This window comes from Convolutriloba macropyga, chromosome 6, assembly GCF_964194025.1.
Source record: "Convolutriloba macropyga chromosome 6, txConMacr16.3, whole genome shotgun sequence".
Taxonomy (NCBI): domain Eukaryota; kingdom Metazoa; phylum Xenacoelomorpha; order Acoela; family Convolutidae; genus Convolutriloba; species Convolutriloba macropyga.
This window is the reverse complement of record NC_134473.1, coordinates 67,002,350-67,026,798: the sequence shown is the minus strand read 5'-3', so window position 1 is coordinate 67,026,798 and position 24,449 is coordinate 67,002,350. Positions and strand designations below refer to the sequence as shown.

At 37.2% G+C, this 24,449-nt stretch overlaps 3 protein-coding genes across 3 annotated transcripts in view; all 3 read right to left on the bottom strand.

The window, feature by feature from the left end:
• LOC142341148 (uncharacterized) overlaps positions 1–7,694 on the bottom strand; it is a 30,646-nt gene extending 22,952 nt beyond the window's left edge. The window contains exon 1 of the mRNA XM_075392042.1: positions 7,506–7,694. Within this exon, the coding sequence (XP_075248157.1) occupies positions 7,506–7,676 (171 nt within the window). The 5' untranslated portion in view covers positions 7,677–7,694. The remainder of the gene's footprint in view (positions 1–7,505) is intronic.
• A 437-nt stretch (positions 7,695–8,131) lies between these two features.
• LOC142341147 (uncharacterized) lies at positions 8,132–21,281 on the bottom strand. The gene is made up of 3 exons (XM_075392041.1): positions 21,164–21,281; positions 20,339–20,439; positions 8,132–8,322 (listed from the first exon to the last, which is right to left on the bottom strand). Exons 1-3 carry the CDS (start codon positions 21,270–21,272, stop codon positions 8,182–8,184), a joined length of 351 nt encoding a protein of 116 aa, XP_075248156.1. The 5' UTR covers positions 21,273–21,281; the 3' UTR covers positions 8,132–8,181.
• A 914-nt stretch (positions 21,282–22,195) lies between these two features.
• LOC142341385 (uncharacterized) overlaps positions 22,196–24,449 on the bottom strand; it is a 28,855-nt gene continuing 26,601 nt past the window's right edge. Inside the window, exon 5 of the mRNA XM_075392313.1 lies at positions 22,196–22,247. Within this exon, the coding sequence (XP_075248428.1) occupies positions 22,196–22,247 (52 nt within the window). The remainder of the gene's footprint in view (positions 22,248–24,449) is intronic.

Sequence of the window (24,449 nt, the reverse complement as noted above, 5' to 3'; positions counted from 1 at the left end):
CACTTCTTTCAATTTTGAAATTTTATCGTTCACATAAATCATACAATAGTCTATTAACAAGGTGGATTGACCGTTTGTTACCGTTCGATTTTAATATAGAACATATTCTTGGCACTTGTATGGGATTAGTTGATTATATTTCGCGCCAACCGAACCAAAAAGCAGAAAGCATAACTCAATATGATGAGGAGTTTATGGTAGCTACAATTTCCCGCATTTGCGACGCAATTACCATTCTGTTTAGTAATTCGCCTCAAATTCCATACCCAAAGCAGCACAACAATTCCAAACGCAAATTACTTGTACACACAACGCGAGTCCATATCCGCAAATTCACCAAACACAACGCATATACATCAAATTCATCAAATAACTCATTCAAAACTAAAGCAAGAGTAAATATTTATAACCCAGAATTCATTTCAAACTTCAATCGTCACGCAAATCACTTGCTCACTTGGTAAATTGAATTCCCCAGTTAAATCCGATATTAAAATCAATTACATCACATTTTCTGCCCATGTGTCCCCTCAAACTCTTCGAGTGACATTTCAAACCCATTCAATGCCCAACATCAATACGAGTACAAACACTACTCAATCTTCTTCATCGCCAGAAAACAGAGACATTGAACTTTGTCGTGAAGAAGTTTGCGAGAATAACCTCAGTCAACTTTTCACAAAGTCCTTCCTAGCTATTCTTACAAGCAAGGATGCAGTTCTTAAGGAAATCCGAAATTTTGTCTTGCAAGACGATGAGGCTAGATGTAAGGAAGTCAGTCCCTACATTCACTCTTTCTGGAAGGACCTCGACGTTAAGTCAGGATGAGTTTGTGTCAACGAACACGTCGCAATTCCCACTCAATTAAAGAAGCCGTAATAAAGCCGCTCCACATGACACATCCCGGTAGTTGGGGGTTGATTTCCTTATCCCAATATGCATGATGACCATATATGCATAGGGAAAATCTGATTGAAACAAGTGAATGTGTTCCTTGCACAGAAATAGGTAAGAATCTCAAAATTGTTGTTCCTAAATCAAAATGGCATCCGCATAAAGCTTGTCAAGATCCTGATGAAGAAATCCAAAATGATTTTTTGGGTTCCGATACTAAATGAGAAATCACAAGAAACTTATTTCCTCACTTGTATTGCCGTTATTCAAAATACCCTGCAGCTGAAATTTTTGAGAAAGCTAATGGTACAAATGTAGATAAATTTCTGCCAGAATATGTTTATAATCTTGTAGTTCCACCAACGATACGCTTAGATCAAGCAACTTGTCTCGTAGGAAAAACGTTCACAAACTATTGTAATGAAATTAATATTGACATTCTCGACGCTCCTGTAGGCGATCACAGAGCAATTGGATTGGTAGAGCGAATGATTCAAACAATAAAAAGACCGTTATCTTGTATGCAAGTGGAACACAAAGATAAATTTTCTACTTCCTCTTCGATGAAATCAATTGTTTCAGATCTACGTTTAACAAAACAGAAAACTACAAAGATAACCCCATTTGAAGCCCATTTTTGTTGTTCTGCAAATACTCCATTAAAAATTATAATCTTACTACTGCTCCTTCAAGTTTAAATTTAATTTATGAACAAATTATCAACTACTATTTAGATGCCAACACTGTTCCTGCAGAGGATTTCCTTGACGATGCCGGGTGGGTCAATCGTGACAGAAGCGATCTGCAAATTGAAAAGAAATCGTGTGCGGCTCAAAATTATGCAGGTCGCCCATATCGTGATTCCACGTGGGGAAGGAATCCCGTTTCATTATTCACCCAACATTGACTAACCCCATCCCCAGGAAAGAAGCATCTCTCAAAGTCAAACTTGCTCGCAAACTTCCGCACAAGAAACGGGCCTAGAGCAACTTGCAGGACTCTACGAATTCCTCAAACCCGGTGCATGTGTCACAAAATCCTCATCACCCACGACAATCATTAACGATCCTGGACGATCGCCTGTTAAAGTTAAAGTCAGAGACAGTGATATTGCAAAATTTGGGACCAATGCAGAAAGAATAATAAACTTGTGGACTTACGCACAGCGTCGGCCTGCTACGTACGATAAGACTACTGAGACGAAAATCGCAAAGCATATTAATGATCTCCAAAAACACAAGTGGGGGGAGACCAAAATTCGAAACAGACACCGAGACACCACATCAGTAGTTTCATCGGTAAACTCCAACGTCACCCGATCTCAAACTGTTCGGAATCCCACTAAACCACAACAGAAATGCCACCAAATTACGTCTTCTGTGAATGAGCCCAGTGAACCAGCACCACATGATCAGTCTGGCCCTTCAACAGTACCCGACCAGCAAACACAAGGTGAAGGTCGTAAATGAAAACGAACACATTTCTATGGGTTTTCGAAGCGGACAAATCTCCAACCAGTTCTCTAGAATCCTCTTCTTCTTCGAAATCGAAGAAAAGAAAACCAAAAAGACGGCACCTAAAAAAACTCCCTCAACTGGTGAATCGGTGGTTGAAATTATACAGAACGCTGAGCAAGACCGGAGCCCACCTCCGCCAAGTCAGGACATACAAACTGGTCACGTCTCACCTCCTGATGCTCGTTTTTGATATCATGACTAAGAGCAGGACCGAGAAATGTTGGTTCGGGCGACGAAAATGAAATATAGCGATTGAAAAAACTGTTAAAACTTCTCAAACTCATAGTATTTGTTAATTTAATTTCATTCATGTATTGTCTTAGCGAATAAAGTTAATTGTTTGAATCACATAATTTAAATGTTGTATTCACCTCTCAATTCCAGCTCACAATTGTTAGTAAGCATATTCTTAGCTTTTGTGTTTTAAATTACAACGTGCATTCGCGCTGCAATTCCATTAAATTTTTGCATTTTCAATTATTATTCCCATAATTCGCGGTGTTTTTCCATTCCAAAGTTATGTTATTGTTAAAACAATTTTTTTTATTCATTTTATTCAATTTGCATTCAAATGTCTATTCTTATTTTAGTTGTGTTCGTCTTTAAAAAAAATTGTAAAGACATTTCAATTTTTTCCTATCATGGGGGAAATGTGATAACTATTGATAATTATCTATATACCGAAACTTATAATTGTACTAACTACGATACCCTTTATTCTAATGCTTATATCATACAATTTGTAACAAAGGATACGATGACTTTTTATTACTCACCTATATATATATATATATATATATATATATACATATATATATTTAAATATATATTCCCGCTAGTCTACTAAATTATTTCATAGATTGTTCAACTTGCTCATAATACAATAATCGTAATCTCGCTTAACCTTCTGAATTTAAGTTGCATTTGTAAACGCTCTTCGAATCCGCCAACTTAGTCTAACTTGGATTCGCCTAGAAATTCCCTTACTGAAAATTAGTAAGGTTCATTCTAGTCTGGATTTACGTAGCGATTCCACTAGCAAAAATAAGCAAAAGCAATGCATCGCGGATAATTAACGACAAAACTTGAATAGCTCTATCAAAAGCTATAACAGAGCCCGAAGTGTGCTCGACCACTACAACACAGAGACGGCCAACCTATTAGATGAGGGGTCACAGCAATTGAGTATTTGGCACGCAGATGATTGTCATCAAGAAGATGACAACAAAGAGAAACAGGGCACATCTACTACAGTAAAAGAGGAGTGGCATGACTCAGAGAGCTTTAACACACAAGAAACGACACTGAGACAAGATGCCTCGGATGTTGAGGAAGCAGGATTATATGAAAAATCTATTGCAACAAGAGGGAGTCTCAGATACTTAAATTCACTGTACGACAGTGATACGGAGGACTTCTCACAGTCAGAGACAGTTGGCTTTACTGAAGAGATGCTGGAGCAAGTGAAGAGGGCAGAGCCCAGACGAGGGACACGAGTAAGAAATGTTCTGCAATTTTTGGGGAAGTCCATATTTTGAGCCCATCTTGCTGTGACCAAGGGTGACTATGTGGAACTCGAAATAGTCTACGGAGTCAAGCAATGTGGCAATTGAGACCAATGGCACCCGGCAATGAAGAACAAGGTCAAGGCACTCCAAGACAAGGTGACTTGGAAACTAAAGAAACCACCCACAGAGATGGTCACATCGATAAACACAAAGTTTGCTCTGTGGCAATCAAACAAGTGGAATGATTGGAATACTTTGAGAATTTTGCGCATACCTGTAGGCCAGAGACATCTACTTCAACTATCAGCGAAACAAAGCCAAAAAATGCACCAGATTGACGTCCCAACAGCTTTCCTGCAATCACAAATAGAGGAAGAAGTGTATCTGGAACAGCCATAAAAGTTTGTAAAACATGGATTAGATGGAGGAAAGTTAGTATGTTGTTTGAACAAATCAATTTATGGTTTGAAACAGGCTGCTAACAACTAGTATAAGGAACTGGCAAACTTCCTAATGATACAAGTGGTTCACCAGAATCAAGAACAGTCTTTGTTTGTTCGCAAGAGCAGAGACAGAGGATCACACAATCATCATGGTCTGGGTTAAAGGCATTATAGTAGCGTCCAGAAGCATGACAGTGATCTGCGACGTCAAGAATGCACTCGAAGCAACGTTTCACATTGAAGGCAGAGGTACACTATATTGGTTTCTGGGTCGAAGAGTCAGTCGACCAAGAACGCTACATTGAATTAATGCTAGAGCGGTTTCAAATAGATCAATGCAAACCCTCAAGAACTCCAGCTGACTTGAATATGAACCTTCAGACAGCACAAAACTGAGACAAACAAGTGGATCAAAGGATCTACAGAAGCTTGGTTGAACCACTTCTCTATCTGGTCAAAAGGACAAAGCTAGACATCATGTTCACAGTCAATATCAGTACAAACACCTGAATGCACATACCAATCAGCACTGGCTATGAGGAAAACGATTTCTGCTATATCTTCAAGGTTCAAAAGTTTTTGAAAATTTCTTACACAAATGAAGCTAGTTATGATTTAGTAGGGAAAGTGATGCAAACTGGTCTGTTGACGTGAACAACAGCAAATCAACGACGAACTAAGAGCTCAGTTACCACGGACGTGGCGCAGCTCTCAGTTGGGGTGTCAAAAATTAGGCTACGGTTGCCCTTTCAAATAATATCAGGCCTTTGCAGCAGTAGTTCAAAAAGCATTGTATCTGAAACAACTTCTGAAGGATATGGGCATTCAACAGAAATATCCAATATCTATTGGAGATGACAACCATCAAATTGTGCCAAAACCCATTAATGCTCAAGAGAAGCAAACACTTTGAGACAAAATTTCACTTCATTCGTGACAAGACGGAATACGGGACTAATTCAATTCAATGCGTTCCTACTGAGAAAATTAAAGTCCGCATGTTCACTAAATCTTTACCCGTGTTAAAGGTGAAAACATGCAGAACTGTTTTGATGACAACAGACTCTACGCAACCAGCTCAAGTAAGTCTGAGTGCGGTGTTAGAATTTCGATCAAACTATAGTCTTGAACTTAGTTACAATTATTAGAAAGAAATTTTAACTGACCAGATTACCAAGACAGGAGCATTTTGACTTTTGTCACAAAATTTATATAAATGAATCGTCAATTATTGGTGCTTAGAATCAATATTCGGTTCAAACTGGTGAATCTAGATGACTGTTATTAGAGAGAGATTATTTGATGTAAAATCTTCCCAGCACGTATTGAATGATTATGATACTATCGGAAATTTGAGCCAAAATCTTAGAAAAGTGTAAATGCATACTATTTATGATACTCCTTGTGACTGATTTCTAGGAAATTTGCAGAAACAAACCATATTGGGTATCCCTTGCAACCCCAACGGTAAATCATGGAGCTAAGATTAATTTTGCATCTTGACCTTCTTGCGTTGATAATGAGTTGATATAAAGCTGACTTTTAAGGCTTTTTTCATTCCCAGAATCAAATCACCATCTTGATCTAATAATCAGATCTCTCTTGTAAATCTCTAAATTCTACTTAAAATATCATTTTTGTTATTCTCTCATTTTGAGAAAATAATTTTCTACTTAGTTAAATACGCTTTTTATTCTGCTTGCCAAAATCCATAACCCACCAGCTTGAAACAACAACTCCGAAATCAAACATCACGATGGTAAGCAACAGTTCTTGAGCAAATTACCCATAAAAACGAAAAAAAAACAAAAAAGTACAAAATTTTTTACAAACTTTTCCAAGATACTATTTTTTAACAACTGGGTAGAAATTTATGAATAAAATAAATTGATTAACTGATCCCTAAATCCTTAAATACCGAGGAAAAGACGAAATCAAACTCTTCAAACTCGTAATTTTTAGCTACTTCAAAAAAAACTTTAACATTTAGGATAAGACTTTGGGTACGGAAACCGCTGCTCTTAATAACGCCAATACCAGTAATGACAAACAGACTTCGTTAAATTCAAATTTAACGTGAATTTTTAAATGAAAACAAAACTAATCTTTAGTCCTCAGCTTCGAAGTGCAAAAACATTTGTTAAATATTTCTGGGTTTTTCACTGAAGGACAACTGTATATCAAGTCTAATTTTTACTCTGTTCTATAGAATTTATCGACAGAAATTTATTAAAAAAACATGAGATAAGGTTTATTTTGAAGTCAAATGGTCACTGATATGGATAATCGCAAAACTGCCAATTGTCTTCTTAATCCACAATTAGTATTGTGAGGGAAATTTCCTGATCACCAGATAAGTTTTCAATCATTTTGGTCTAATTGAAACTGTCGTTTTTATAAGATACTGCAACCTTAGAAAAATGTTATGTCGCATCTTGTCACTGTTTTCAACGCTAGCCCGAAAAAAATGCTTTTGGAAAAATAGTGACATATATATCCAAGCCTGAAGACAATTTGGACTATATCTGCTCACTGTCACAAACTTCCACGCACCCTTAGCCCTAATCATGGCCATGAAAATTAGGGTCAAGATCAAATATATATACTCAACGAATCCAATTTTGACACGTAATGGAGAAAAAATCAAGTAATTTAAAAATTTTGTTTTCTTGCAAATTTTTCCTGCACTGATCACTTAAAGCCAATATTGTAGATGAAAACAATTGTAGATGTATTGTTATCTCAAAACAAAATTGTTTACTTATTCCGCGCGATCAATGCTTGCAGTTTGCTCTTCATCCCTAATTGTTCAGCCCCCTATCAATTCACCCCGATTTCGATCATCTATATAAATGGTACAATTAACATTGGTACATTAACATTGCTATGATTATTTGGCCATGCCTCAGCGGCCCTTGAGACTTGATATGAAACCATCACAACCAAACATGGGATAAAACTATCCGCTTAAATATGAGAAAATGTTTTTAATTCCAACAACTAATTTGCGGGATACCCACAGCTGGCTAACTAGAAATATTTTGAAAAATTGGAATCAGACATTATATTACGTAAAAAGTCGGAAATTTTGTTATTTTTGTGCAAATTAAGATTAAGGTTGAGCTGAAAATTTCAGACAGTACCTGGTAATGTTTGTGGGCAAATGGGGATGCGAATCTGCTTTCATCAATTGACACTTTTCTCTGGAAGTTATCTGACATCTGGTCATGTCTGGCTGAATTTGGAACTTGAGTTTGAACCATCAAAAATAACAAATTGACGACAAAATATAAAACAATGAGCGGAGGAACCATTATCACTTTATCAGTTTCCAGTTTCTGGATCTATTCTGTCAAGCCAACCACCCCCCCCCCCCCCCGCTTAGTTTACTTTTACGTGCACGTGCTAATTTTTTTTCACAAGCAGCAGTAATGTGCTATATATCAACACTTAATTTTTTCGTGGGGGCATTAAAAACACTGGGGAGGGGGAGGAGGGAGGGCAAAACAAAATAGATCCCAGTTTCTTTCCAAGGCCGCCGTTTGTTTTGATAAGTTATAAATTTATTATTTTTGCGAGATTATTTTTAGGATTATTTTAAAAATTATCACGCATGTTCGCGTCACAATTAAATCAATAATTATTCAAAAGAACAGAACTATTGTTAATTTCAGAAGAGTTTTAAAAATTACACAACAGAGGTAAAAAATGGCGGTTTTAAAAACTTCTCTACAAATTTCAATTCAATTATGTTAAGCTTGGTTGCGTTAATTTTCAACATGTAAGTCTAATTATATGATAATCTTTCGTTGAGTTACGTTAGGATAATTCTGATGAACAAATGAAACCTGAGGCCACAACGACCATTAAAACTGAAACTATGAGTGACGTATGCGGGCGAATAACTAAAGCTGAGTCGTCCCCTCCGAATATCGCATGAGGTTGTGGAGGTTCTGTAGCCTGAAACACAATAACATAACCGACTAACGTCGGGCGAATTGCTCTCAAACGACCGGCGAGCGGTTGGCTTCGTCAGTAAGTAGACACGGTTTAGTGAGGCTAGCTTTAGCTTAATTGAAGGGGCGTAAGTGAACGCGGCGGGGGGGGGGGGGAAGGTGCAGCGGGGGGGGCTGATGGGGTGACAACAGGGGGGGGGGGGTGGCAACAGTGGGGGGGGGGGCAACAGTGGGGGGGGGGGTCAATCTCTGAGAACTGCCCATCGCACCATAAGTATAAGTTTCCAAAACAGATTCTGTGCATCGCATACTTGAAGACTAGTCAGCTGAAGTTCTCTAAGAGCACTTAATGCCCACTGGGCGCTATCTGTTCATCCCGTTTTTGAGTACTAGAAGTCAAATGCGCCAGACGAAAAATTGGTCAAGCAAAAAATTGCACAAAAAAGATCGACATGACTAATATAATTGATACAAACTTCGTTTGAGAGCAATTAAAAATCAACTAAAATCTGCCATTCGTTTTTCCTCTTTTTTATTCAATTTTTCAAAACCTTTTTTGATAAAAACGATCAATATTTTAACACGACTGGAAAGTAATATGTAAATGAGTATAATTGAGGATCCGACTTCCGCCATTGTTAAACTGTATCGAGAAATCAATCTCATCTTGACTGGAGTAAGAAAAATTAGGCTAAGCATTTTTTGTAGTTGCTGGAGTTAAACGATTTATAATTAAAGTAATGCTCATAACCTTTTCAAAAACCCTGACGAAACTCTAGCCCCCAAAAATTGAAAAAAAGTAATTGGCACTCAAACTTCATTGGAAGTAAAAAAAAAACGGAGTCAAAAGCGTTTTTCATACACTTTGGATAAAACATCTCTTCATCCAAACCAAACATAGCCGGCAGATTGCCGTAAAATAGCCTCGATAGACGCTTGTGGTGTTACATGAATTGAAACAACTATTGAAGTAATATAGACAGATCGACCACAAGTCCTTTAATAGATCACCAGCACCAGACTTTTTGGGTAAGCTTCGGACTGTCATTTTTTAAGACACATAAGCTCTATAAGGAGAATATCCCAATAGGGCTTTTCAAAATTAGGATCTTTTCCGTTTGTGCCCCCCCAGCTTAGTGGGCGCATATTATTTACACCCCTCCAGATGCACGTGTAATATTTTTTACATAATGCCTTACTATGTAATGGCACGTGCTTTGTAACTGGGGGTGGGGGCATAACGTTCTGTGGGGAGGGCACAAACGGAAAAGATCCCAAATAAATATTCGAAATAAAAAAATCAAGCCTCTAATTATCAAGAATTAGGGCATATATGTTTGGCACTACTCAGATGCACATTATTGACTTTTAATAAATAAATGTTCATAAAAAATAAAGTTCCATATTTGAGTTCAGAAGTCATTTTTTGAGTGAAGTAAGTCATTAAGAAACTCAATTCCAAGAAGTCAGAGTAAGACGAAAGAAAAATCTGTTAGACGAAGTAAAAAAAACATAGCAGGACAAGTCCTGACGTACAATTCAAAAAATTTTCATTGACTAAACAGAAAAACTAGGCCAAGAATGGACTATGAGTGAATTGAGAAAACCATTTTTTTAAAAAAATCAGATCAAAAAATAAGAAAAAAAAACAGAAAATCAATGTCAAAATGCCGCATGTGAACAAAAAAACCACTAGCGAGAAATGAAAATTCAATTCAAACAAAAAACTAGGCCTAGGATGAGCTGTGAATGGATTGGGAAAACCATTTAGAAAAAAATCAGATCCAAAAAATCGAAAAAACAGTAAAAATCAGAGTGAAATTGCCGCATGTGAACAAAAAACCACTACCGAGAAACCGAATTTTTGTTCAAACACCATTTTCTCACTATACTTTAAAATAAGAGCGAAAAAATTCACGCCACAAAACCACTCGCTTTTTCGCTCCATTTCCTGTTTCGGCGTGATCAAAATCACCACTCCAATTTGACTTCAAAAATCATGAAAATGTGTGAACAGATCTTAAAAAAAAAGACAGCGCCCCAATAAAATCCAAATTCTTTGAATTGTAAAAAAAACATAGCAGTACAAGTCCTGACGTACAATTCAACGAATTTTCATTGACGAAACAAAAAAACTAGACCTAGAACGAACTATGAATGGATTGGAAAAACCACTTACAAAATGCGGTCCAAAAAATCGAAGAACAGTAAAAATAAAAGTTAAATTGCAGCAAGTGAAAAAAAAACCACGAGCGAGAAAGCGAATTTTTGTTCGAACACCGTTTTCTCACTCTACTTTAAAATTAGAGTGAAAACATTTCATGCCGCAAAACCACTCGCTTTTTCGCTCCACTTTGTTACGGCTTGACCAAAAACACTACTCCAATTTGAATTCAAAAATCATGAAAATGTGTGAACAGATCTTTAAAAAAAGACAGCGCGCCAATACAATTCAAATTCTTTGAATTGTATAAAATTTTTTAGGAGCGCTATAATAGCTGCCCGGAATTGCTGACGCGGCTATTAAAAACTCAAGGAAAGACTTCAAAAAGAATAAAAATGTAGTCGCATTTATTCTTATGCTTTCTTACTCATAAAAACAAAGCATATAAACAACCTATCTCAAAAACCTGTGGGTCAAGGAAAAATTTTGCATTAAAGGAGAACTACTTAGGTACGGAATTGCGCTGTACGTTATCAGGAATATTTGAGCAATTTTTTATAAAATGTCTACCATTAAGCAGTGCGGGACTACACACTACGCCCCTTCAAGTTTGAAAAAAGATCGGATCGAGAATTCAAATATAGAAGCATGTTTTTTAGTCTATCAAGAAAAATAAAGGCAAACTCCCATACCCCAACTCTAACAGTCTGCGGATGGATTTCCTATTTAACCGAATTACAGATTTTGTATGTAACATTTTCAGCAGGAATCAATCTATGTAATTCTAAAGGTAAACAAGATATAGATTCTGGAAAACCAAATTCTGATTTTCACTGCAAAAAAATGATTATAACAGAAAGCTTCTCCGGTGAACTCAGGAACCCATTTTTTAAAAAAACATATATTTAGTTTTCGTTCCAGAAGTTGAGCAGCAACACCACTCAAGTGCGTGGACGTAAAAACCTTAAGAAAAGAAAGAACTTTTTCCAAGGCAAGAGAGAAATTATTTTTCTTCTTGCAGAGGATTTTTTCCATTATACATTTGCTTGTGATAAACCATAAGCAATTGATGTCTGAGAATTGCAGTCGATTGAGGAAAAATTGACTCTTCAACTTCAATTTGTTGTCAGTAAAGACAAAGAAACTGATTTTACCTGCTGTGATCTAAAAAATGCATTTAAAAATAAATAAAATGGTTTAATTATTTATATGCAAGGATGTATAGAAATAGTGGGGATAGTTAAAAAACAGCAAAAAAGACTTCATTTACACTCTTAGCTTTTTTCTCAGGAAGAATCCAACAAAATTCGATTTGAAATTAATGAAAAATTTCAATTTTCCTTCACTACGCGTTACATTCCTTTTTTGAAAATGTTTACTTTATAAAGTTTTTTTCTCACTTAGAAAGAGTCTCACTTCTTCTATCATTATAATACGCAATCAATAGAGTTCAACTCACAGATTGAGACCAAAAGTTTACGACAATTGAAATTTATGTTACTAATTATGTCAGAGATGCCTTTAAAACGAAATTTGTAAATTTTGAACTGGAAATTTGATATCTTATTTTGCTGGCATCCAAGTTTTTTGATTTCATGTTAAAGGCTGCTGAATTTTAATAAACATAAATTTTGAAGTACTGTATTTGTCAGGCGCGTAAGATGTTATGCAAAAGCTCCATTTCCGTGGCCATCAAGTTGAACTCTTCAACTGAAGTACTGCAACTTCAACTTGGTGCTATACGGCACTCAATAGTCCCTGTTGTACATATCAATTATTTTAGTGCACTAAAATTATGATATGATGTACTTATTTATTGAGTGTACTTAATCCCGAAGGGCATGTGTTAAAGTCAAGTTTTGTTCATTTATTATTTCATGTTCTTGTCTGTTACCCTAATTCCCGCATCGGGAAACTATTGTTCATGTTTGTTGTGACTTCTGAGAACCCACTTTGTACTCAGTTTCACTCTTTTAGTTCTGCACCTCGAGTACAGTTGACCAAATTAATTTATTTCTTTTCAGTTGTATTCACTAGCTGAGTAAATTAACCAAGTATCTGTCAAGCGATTCGCTAAGCGAATTCAACTATAAAACTGTGTAAGCGCACTCGCCGCGCAAGTAAGCAAAACAGAAATACAGACGTGATTCGCAGTCCAAGATCAAGTACTCAATATTGATTGTGTACGACATGGCGCAGTCAGCAACGCAAAAGCGGACCCCACTTGGCATTGAGCCTTTCTGGGAAAAACCGAGTGCTGATCCTCCATTGAAGTGGGAGAAATGGCAGATGCAGGCAAAATTGGCTCTTCCTGCGAAGGAAAACATTGCATTAGACATCTTGCTCGAACCAAAACCCGATGCTGTTCAACTACCGCCAGAACCAATTTAGGAGAATACAATAACAGGTTCTTTAGCTCAATCGGAAAGTGAAAGGTTAGCAAGAAACGCACAGCTGAAAATGAATTGGGAATATCGATGTCAGAAACACATGGAAATAGGGATCATGTGTGGAGACAAGCCGTGGGCGCAGGCAGACCGAAAAACAGTATCAATGCTATATCTCAGTTTGGGCACCGAGGGAAGACGGATTATTTGCAGCAGGAACCCGCATCTCAAAATGGACATATTCACAACAATAGAACTTTGGAATATCATGGAATCTACATTCATCTGTCAGCGAAACATTACCTTTGATAGGTACATGCTCCTCAGTGCCAAACAGTCGAAGGGAGAATCCATTGAACATTTCTTTGGCAAATTGAAGAAACTATCCGAGAGCTGATCAGAGATCTGTTTACTGCGAACAAGAAAGATCCGGAAATTCAGAGGGATTTACTCAGAGAAACACTTGAAACAGCTCAAGCGCTACGCTTGGCCATAAACATGGAACTTGGACAACGAAATGAACTACAGATCTCAAATACACAACCCGCATCGCATATTAATGCTATAATTTCACAACGATCTTTTCGCCAACCCAATAAGCGGCCAATTACTTCAAACTCCACTCGACAGTGGAATCAATTATGCCGTAATTGTGGTCTGACTTGGTCAGCAAATCACAAGGATAAATGTATTGCAAAAGGCAAGACCTACAATAATAGCGGTTTACAGCACCATTTCTCACGAGTATGCCGCAAGCCGAAGTCTTCCTCTGATAAGTCCACTCGCTCTAACATTAATTCATTTGAGGAAACTACAACTGACCAGTCCGTGAACGCGATCCAAAATGCTGATTACAATCCCAATGCAAATCTGACTATAATAATTCAGATTATAATATGGTAGCCAGCATTGCCAGAAACTCTGTTCAAATTGAACCAAAGAATACCACTTAGCACATCGGAATTTTTCGAGTAGGACTTCTTATTGACTCCGGTAGTGTGTGTAGTATTTTGAACGAATCTCTCGCTACGGAAATAGTCGACAACTTTACTTTTGCACGATGGCTGACGACAGCACCCTCCCAAGAACAGCATTGGATGGCGGATCGAAGACGGCGAATTTGTGGTGGTTAAAGACGGACTAAAACCACTGATTGACAGAAATTTATTTGAAGCCCTCGGAATCTCAATCACTCAAAGCCTCTGTTCAAATGAAGGTAGTGTGGTCAACACAATCAAAACTCAATGTCCATTTAAAATTCGCATAGCAAATCAATTACTTCAACTTATTTCACGTATTGGTCGATCAAAAATCCACAATGTCAAATCTAAGTTTCACAAAAATTTGAAACCCAAACATCAAAAGGGTAGAAGAGTACCCATTAATTTACAAGACCGAGTTAATAGTGAGATTAAAAACTTCTTGAAGAAGGACACAGAGAAAAACTTAATAATTGTTACGATCAATATTTTATTTCCCCTATAGTTATTACAGTTAAACGAGATCGAACAATAAAATTAGCATTGGATTCTAAAATTCTTAATAAATCTATACGTAAAAATAGGTATCAGATGCCAAATATTGAAACACTTATGGACTCTATATCCCAAATAATAACAGATTATAAAACAAAACCAACAGATAACATCTATTTCTCTACTATAGATCTTAAGTACAAGTACAGTTAACTGAATCTTCACCCCGAAACTGCTAAACACTGTAATTTCAATATTGTGAGTGGTGATATGACAGGCACATACCGTTATAAAACTGGGCTGTATGGACTTACTGATATGGCTACCGAGTTTCGGAAGGCGATGGCCTATACGTTAATCGGCCTTAAAACCAGATTTTGTTTCTTGGACGACATATTGATTGTAAGTAACGGTTCAGAAGAAGATCAATTTAAATTCTTAGGCTTGGTTCTTATATTAGTAAATTTATTCGCAACCTAGCTCAACTCTGCCATCCTCTCAGACCTCTCCTTCGAAAATCTACAAAATACATCTGGACTGACGAACACACTAAACATTTCAAAGCTATAAAAACGCAAATCGCGATTCACACAGAAAACACTCACTAAAATCCGCAACTCGAAGCACGTATTAAATGTGATGCTTCTCGTTCCGGTCTTGGAGCAGCATTAGATTAATTGGCAGTTAACTGTTGGAAACCGATTTTTTTCGCATCTAGATTTTTAAATAGTATTGAAGAACGTTATAGTATTAATGAACTTGAACTTCTTGGAGTGGTTTGGTCTAAAAAATATTTTAAAAATAATCTTTATGGCAAAGATTTTTCTATTATCACTGATCATCGTGCACTTCTCTCAAATTCAAAAGAACATAGATCTAACAAAAGTTATAACAGTCGTTTATCACGATGAGTTGATCGACTTGTACCTTATCAATTTAAAAAAGAAAACTTGCCAGGCGCAAAAATGGGACTTGTGGACTATATATCTCGCAACCCTTATCAACCGGCGAAAGGTAGTTCTAAATGTGACGAGGAATTTTTAGTCGCGACGTTATCAAGTATACACACCGATGCAAAATTATATCAACAAAAACACAATATTTCAGCTAATACACTTATTAAACTACCACGAAAATAAATGTGAAGTACAAAATTCCAGCAATCATAATGTATTGAGCAATCATACAGCAATCATATCGAACAAGTATTAAATATAGATCTCGCTAAGCCTAAATTACTACCAAAAATAATAGATCTCTTGTTCTACAAAATCATAGTGCAAAACCACACTAAAAACAAAATTTCAATTTTGTTAGTGATCCTGCAAAGCGCGTACGCTTAACAAATAAAAATTCAGCACTCGCTACGCGAATGTACCGTTCTACTCTATCCTCTTTTAATATTAATAATCTGGATAGTGAACACGTCTTGCGCGTACGCTTAACTCATAACAAATTAACACCTGATGCGCATAATCCCCTAGTAATTGACAAGCAATATATTTCAAATAACTTGAATGCCTCATTTACAACTCACACTAGTAATTACCAAGTTAAATCTAAACTCGCCTCGCATAGTACAAATACTGTAAATAAACCACTACAAATTGAGCCTCAAATAGCACTAATTGAGACACCAAATACCGGAAAGGCGCCACTCGCTTTTCAAAATCAGTCCCAATTCACTAAATTAAGCCACTGTAACTTGTCAATCAAAAATAAGCCTCAAATTTCTACATTAATTAGCACCCAAAAGCCACATACCTTAAAAAATTCACGTGCTCAATTGGTAAACAATAAAAAATTGCTTTTTGCACAAACTCAATCTGAAAGTCAGTCGTCTTCTCTCTCCTCAATTAAGTTAATTGAAAATTCATAAATCTCATCTAAAATGAGTCAGCAAGTATCGTCTATGAAAAGCAAATCAGCCTCGAATCGATCCAGTAGGACTTCCCCTTGCGTCTTCTTCAACGATAACCTAACACCGAACACGCCGCGCCGATCCTCATTGCACTCCAATCTTAGCATTCCACTCACGGATAGCCCTCAAGTACACTCCTCTGCAAAAGTGGTGGGCAAAGTGTTCAATAAAGGACTCAATGCATCTCTGACAAGCAAAGACGCAGTACTTAAAGGGGTTAGGGACTGCATAATCTAATCAGACGAAGATCGCCTCAAAGCCCTAAACCACTACTTGCACAGCTACTGGTGGGATCTCCACGTAAGTAGCGGTTGTGTGTGTATGGACGAGAAGGTGGCAATTCCAAACGCCCTCAAGGATGCACTTGTCGAGGACCTCCATGCCAGTCACCCGGGCAGCTGAGGGAAGATATGTATGGCCCAGCATTGCTGGTGGCCATACATTAATCACGACCTATTGGTCAGAGCCATAGAGTGCAAACCTTGCACTGCCAACGGTTAAAATTTAAAACCTATTATTCCTGCAAAGCAATTCCAAGCACAAAAACCATGTGTAGTCCCACATCATGAAATACAAATAGATTTTGCGGGACCCATAATTAATGAGAAAGAACATGAAATTTACATTTTAACATGTATTGATAGATTTTCTAAATATCCTTTTGCTGAAATTTTTGATAATGTCAACGCTTCTATAATGTCAACGCTTCTGTAATAAAATTTTTAGATAATTATATACATATCCACGGAGTTCCTCGCTCATTAAGAATAGATCAAGCTCGTTGTCCCATAGGTAATCGAGTAAAAAACTTTTGTGTGAAAAATAATATCACTTTAATACCAGCTCCGCAAATGACCATCGAGCAATAGGTCTAGTAGAAAGACTAATTAGTACAATTAAAGTACTGGAAAAATATAAGTGACAGTCCGGAATAGTGACATCGCAAAATTTGGCACACGCGGTGAGCGAAAAACAAAACTGATGCATTATGTGAATCGCCGAGGGCCACATACATGAGAAGACAACAGAGGCTATAATATTAAGCCATATTAAGGAATCAACACGCATCCAGAAAGGTGATCGCAAAATGAAGCACCAAAAACGTGAGACGGGAAGCGGTCTCCTCAAATAAATCTAACATTGCTCGTGCAATGCTCGTTCATATGCCTAAAATCCTGGAGAATTTTGCACCGCAAGAAACGTCCTCTCAACCAGAAGCTATTCCTAAGCCACAAATTATTACTTCCGAGGTAATAATTGCCCCTCCCCGAACGGGTCAACGCTCAGAATTGAATCTATTATCTACTTCAGCTCCGGTAGACGTTTCGCAACAGAATCCGCCACGAGCAACAAAGAGGACGGGCAGAAGCCCCAAATATTACGGGTAAGAAAATGACGATTTGTCTGGCGAGTCAACCAATTCCTGCCCCCCAAATTTTCTGCAACCCAGCAGAAAACGACGCGTAGGTGATGTGGAATTGGTACAACCGTCAGTAGTTAAAACGATTGTGGATACTGCGTCTAGCGTGGAACCTATCGCCAATTCATTCCCCTGGCCTATCATAGGAGAAGTATCTCCAACAGATCCCCGCATTCGCCCAGCAGACCACAGTTTTTCTGATGAGCGCATACTCGATGAGGACAATATGTAGTAAAACTCTAAACGTTTAAAACTCGATATGTTATCACCTATGACTAGCTATGATAACCAGTAAATAAATTGTTGATAACTATTTAACCGGTTAATAAGTATTAATATATTATCAATATTGTTATTAAAATTCCATTTCATGCTGTTTTAATTTTCATCAAAGAGGGAGAAATTTTGTACATAATCAATTAATTTAGTGCACTAAAATTATGATATGATGTGCTATTTAATGAGTGTACTTAATCCCGAAGGGCATGTGTTAAAGTCAAGTTTAGTTCATTTATTATTTCATGTTCTTGTCTGTTACCCTAATTTCCGCATCGGGAAACTATTGTTCATGTTTGTTGTGACTTCTGAGAACCCACTTTGTACTCAGTTTCACTCTTTTAGTTTTGCATCTCGAGTACAGTTGACCAATTTAATATAATTCTTGTCAGTCGTATTCACTAGCTGAGTAAATTAAACAAGTATCTGTCAAGAGATTCGCTAAGCGAATTCAATTATAAAACTGTGCAAGCGCACTCGCCGCGCAAGTAAGCAAAACAGAAATACAGACGTGAATCCTACTCCAAGATCAAGTACACAATATTGATTGTGTACGACAGTCCCTAAAACTTATCAAAAAATTATTACAGCTCAAAAAACAATGAAAGTTTTTTTAATGGTCACCAATTCTGTTGAATTAAATCCCCGAATTATGCCAATTTTTTCTCCAAGTTTCCCTCAACTTTTCATTTATTTATAATAGAACGCAAATAATTGATGCCCTGTTGTCTACTCTTTCACTTAACCAGTTTACGGAAATCATTATCTAGATTATTCCTAAAAGTTATAGAAATGATATTATAGCTAAAAATAGTACATTTTAAAAAGATTTTTAATGACTAAGTTTTGTGTAAAGGCAATTAATAGGGGCAATGGAGTATCTTATCGTGTCAAGTGGATTTTGAAGTACCGTCTGTATTTGGTTATTTGGCTATCGCCTTATTCTAACAAAATGTTTTCTGAAAATTATTGCCTAGTGGCTTAAAAATGGCTTTGCCTTATCAAACTTTTGCCTAATATTCCATCTCCAGTTTCTATTACTACCCGCAACAAAGAAAAAGGCTACAGGCACTTTTTTTGACGGACTGCTCACAATGGGAGCTGGACAAAGTAGCCAGCTTACGCTTAAAAGAACCAGTCTCCTAAGGGGTTGGTCGAGGGAGATAATTTTGGGGTGCAGCTGTTGTGGGGCGCATATAACATACGTTCAATTTGAAATTTTTTACAACTTAGTTGTTTTGGTGAAGTAAGTTATTCGCATATTAGGAATTCTCTGCAGAACTTCAGCGCAATTTATTTTTTATGCAGTGTATCTTTCTTCCCGGTATCAAAAGTCATATAGAGGATAAAAAATATAAGACAAGAAATTGACTTTATAACCCAACGGGATGAGTCCAATTGCAACAATTTTTTTAGCTTTTATAGTAACTAAATATGTCCCGAAAGTTGCTTCTTGAACCTAAAGAGGGGCCCTATAACCATTATTTTGTGATTTAAAATTCAAATGTTTTTTGCCCTTATTTAAATTCCTGGATAATTTCAATTGCATTCATCACTAAGTTGTGATTTTATGATATTGTGGCCATAGCCATCAAGTCAGCGGCAAGCTGATTGCAGATGCAAACTGCTCTCAAACGACGGGCGAACTATTGGCTTCGGTGGTAATCAGTTGGGGCTGAGGGATGCTAGCATTAGGCGGGCTGACAGGAATATGGGGTCAAGCGATGAGGGTGTAGGTTTGAGAGGGCTGGGCGAGAGGGGTTCAAGTGACCAGGCAGAGGAGGGTGGACGGGGGAGTATTGGGGGTGGTTGGGGGAGGGGGATTGACCAATTTCAAATCAATTTCCAATGGATATTGAAAAATATTCTTCGTGTTTTTTTCTTATTTTTAAAAAAATACATTTCAAAATTCTATTCCATATCTATGACAAAATTCCGAATATCATAATGTCTATAAAAGTTTATTAAAAACTAAATATTACTGAAGATAATAGGCTTTAAAGACAAAAACAAAAACTGTAGAGAATAGGCTTTATAGAATTTTCTAAAAATCCAAGATCGAATCCAAAGACTACCGACTAACGTCAGGTGAATTGCTCTCAAACGACCACCAACGAGTGGTTGGCTTCGTCAGTACCCAGCTGGGGCTCAGAGTTGCTTGCATTGGGAGGGGGCGAAGTGGGGAGGGGGGTCATATTTTTAAGGTTCGGAACCGACATTCACACACATACCATGATATTGTCTCCTCAAATCGATTTCGGTGAATTGTATACTTAGAGACTAGTAAGGTTTAAAGCAAAGACGGTAATTCTAAATGTTGGCAAAAAATTGTTCAATTTTGTGTTCTGAAATGAATGTATTTGTGAATTGTACTTACTATAGCACCTGGGAACAACCAGTCCTTGTCTATGTTGGGTGGCTCCCACCAGTTGTATGAAGGTGTTACCATCGGTACCGACTCTTGCAAGTTCATCAGCGCTACAGTCCAAAAAAACAACATCAACTCTTAAACATTGCCCAGATTACAAGAGCCAGCGCCCCTCTCTTTAGATATGAATGCGCTAACTTGTGGAATTTGGCCACAAAGGACAAAGACATTGTATAAATAACAATTAGTATAATTGTTCATTTGGGGCCATATATATCCCACATTGTAAGGCCCTTTTTACATGTATTAAGATACGTTGTAGGAATTAAAGAGGTAAAATGGACTATATAGTTCACTTCAGTTGGCAGAGGTGCTTGCTCTAAGGCAGTGATTCGAAACTTGATACACTTTGATAATAAACACTCTAAAGCCTGCTCAATCGTGCCAAGATCTGGACATGGCTCTTACTGTGGAAACATCCATCAAGATTTCTACAAAGTTGCAAGATCTTTGACTGAGTATCAAGAAACGATAAAATTAACCAAAATAGTGTTTCAAGTTCTTGGGAGATGTCTCAAATTTTTGCGTGAGATGTCAACATCATGCATATGTTATCAAGACGAATCAAGTTTTGATTCACTTGGAGTGCAAAAAAAATGTATGTCGGAAGCAAACATTTTTTTGCTGTTTTACAGAAATGAAGCGAGTATGTTATGGGATAGTTGTGGAGGTGAAATAACGAAAGAATGATAAATAAAACAAGTGCGCTCATCTCTCTATAAAGGCAGAAGTTTTTTAAACAGAGATTGAGGCAGACCCGAACTTTGTACTAACCAACAAACCATAGTGTCTCATTAGGGCCATTCCACTGGCAGTACCTGTCAGCTGCCACGACCAGAGACCAGAACTTCTCCTGGTTCTGTTCACAGTGCAAGTGGACCATATAATAGTCGTAATCTACAAATCAATAAAAATAAGTTGGGCTTTGGCGATCGCCGAATTCGCGGACAGGGGGTTTAGCCGACAACCAAAAATGAAAATTTAAGCGGACAACCCAACCGCATACCAATTGTTATGGCTAGACGAAGTAATGATATTTTGCCCTATCTGATTTTTCGAGCGTCGCAGAGTTGAGCGTCGTGTGAATTTCTAATTTTTTTCCTTGTCGGCTAAACCACCTGTCGGCCAAGATTCCTAGCATCAACAATTTCACATATAATCATATGACCACTCTAAGAAAAATCAAATGATTTCGTTCAACTAGTCAATTTCCCGGACTAGATCTCGAGTCTCAGACAAAAATGAATTCATACTGAAGGTAAAAGCTGAGGTATGAATGGATCTGACCGAACGATCTTAACCAGCTTGGATAAAAATTTTAGAAAGACAACTCAGAAGGCGAAAAAAAGATCCAAACCCATTATGGTCTCGCTCTGGTTTATAATTCGCGGGCCTATTCTGTTTCGGTCCCGCACTGGTTTTTTATGACCCCGCAGTGTTTTTTGTAGCACGTCACTAAGTGAAAAATTTAAGTGGGCCTTGGTGCGTAACAGTTGTCATGATGGGAGAGTGAAATTAAACGGTGACGAGGTCACTGCTATATATAAGACTGTCTGAAACAGACTCAGACATACTATACTGGTTAAACTGAAGGACACTTTGAACTGACACCGAAAATGAACATAGCCAACTAACGTGGAAAAATTGCTCTCGAACGACTGGTGGGAGCAAATATATTGCAGCCTGCTTCAGTCCGGAGGGAGGGGTTAACTAAATTCACTTAGGGGGTCCAAATGATTTCATACGAGGTTATTATATACCACATTAACCACTAATCAAATTTAAAGTGAAAAATTAAACCAATTTTCATTTGACTTTTAATAGTGAACTCCCGCCACTAGAGCTCAGCTGCTGACACCTGTGAATGAGAGGGAAATTTAGATTACGCAAAACGAAAAAGTCAAAGGCGTGAGAGTCACTCGAAAAGTCAAAACGGTCAGGCAAAAATTTTGTATTAAAAATATAGCTGGTAAAATACCGGAAACGACTCGAAGAGTCGAACTATAAAAACATATAACTAAGCCAATCGATTAAAAAAATATCTAAAAATTAATAAACAACCAATTTTTGGTTAGGAATGTGTTTGGCTGAGTCGGGGGTACGGGGCGTTGGTCGGCGAGGAGTTGGCAGTTAGGAGTTGGGGTTGGGAGTTGGGGGGGGGGGGGGGGTTAGGTGGGGGATGTAGGTGGCGGACACGTATAGGGGGTAGGTGGAGCGGTAGACAGGTCAGAGGGACCTATAAGGATTCAATTATTTTCAAAAATACCTTTTCACCTTGAATACCCGCAGTTCCTAATTATTATACATTACAAAAACAGCTACTGTTAAAGTGCACTGTTGGACAATAGAAGTCAATTTCAAGTCAATAACAAATTTGTTTTGGCCTAAAAAACTTGTTCAGCCAATACTCCTTTACTTCTCATCGAGTCGTAAAGAGAACAACACGTTTACAATAGATTCTTCAAACTTCGTTCGAGAGCAATTAATAAGTACACTTGTTACGGTTAATTAAACGTTTCTTTTAAAATCCTCTATTCCAAGACATCCTTTCTTAGCATGGCGCTACCAGCAATCCCATAAAAATGACAAAAACTCCGTATGCCTCATTTCATCACAAGGGTTGATCACAAGCTGGACATTAAGTAACGTATCAAAGTTCACGGGTCAAATATGCCTATTCATGCTAACTCGTTGGCTTCAACAACAGCGCATTTTCACACACAGAAGAAAACACCAAAAGTCACAACAAAGGACTCACTTTTAAGGAATATTCTTTTGTCGATAACACAAAAATACAGTCTTGCTTTACCGGAGAGAAACTTACAAAAAAGCAGCAAAAGATGTTAATGACAAGTTGAAATGAACATGGATGGTACGGATCAGTAGAGGTAGCACCGTAAAGATGCCATTGACCAGCTAACAAAAAGAAGAAACAGATCTTGAGTTCGGGTGCCCTCACTTTGCATAACAAGACTTCCGAAAAAATCAAGAGAACATACTGAAACATGATCGAGAAATTCGATGAGTTCCAAAATGAACTCCGCTTGAAATTGAGATAACACGTGAATAAGAATCAAAAAAAAGAATTACGAAAATAAATCAGTGAAGTACTAGAAAAAACTAAAGGACCCAATCCTTATTAAAATAACGATAACCCTTTAAAATAATAAAAAAAACCCAAAACCCACAAGAAACTCGACAGCTGTTCAGATGATGTTGAAAAGTTTTAGGCGTACAGAAATTCTAAATCGGGGGAATCATCGGGGATTTGCCTTGCAATTGCAGTACTAGTTTATATATGATGTTAGAGCAAACATATTTTTAATAGCAAATTTAAAAAAAAGAGCGGTTTGAACAATTGACTATAACATATGTTCAAACAGTTCCAGCGTACAAAACTCTAATATTCTTTTTTGGTTTTGACAATTTTTTCATAAACCTATTTTGATATACCAGATGAAATGCTTCATTGAAATAAACTATTTAATTTTTTGTGTAAAAGGGAGAAACAAGTTTTTAAGAAGTTGGTTATGAAGAAAACGTTTGAAAAAGAAAATTTTGATTCTCCGGAAGACGTTAAGCAAAGAAGACGTTAACTAAAAAAGACGTAAACCAAAGAAGAGGGCTGAAATCAAAAAGAGCAGAATTTGCGCGTATAAGCACTGGCAGCCTTGGAATTATAAAAAAAGCCGTACCAAAAAATCGAAACGCTAGCAAAAACTCAGAAGGTCAATGTTCTCATTTGAAGCACGAAAAAACCAGCCAAAAAACATTCACATTCTCGCTTGTTTTCTGAGCACTGGATTGCGTTTCATTGTTATGGCTCTTTATTAAATATAAATGCTGCTAGACTCGTGTTGATAGTTTTACCAATGTTTTTCTGATATAAAGCTCCGCAAAATGAGAAAAAAAACCTCAATTTTGCTGAAAAAAAATGTTATGATATGTTGTGTCAGTAATTAAATCAATTTGCACTTGACGCACGCCGGATCTTAACAACGCCAGATTCTAGTAGTAATACTGTGAAGAAGAACATTTGACATAATAAAAGTCGCTATAT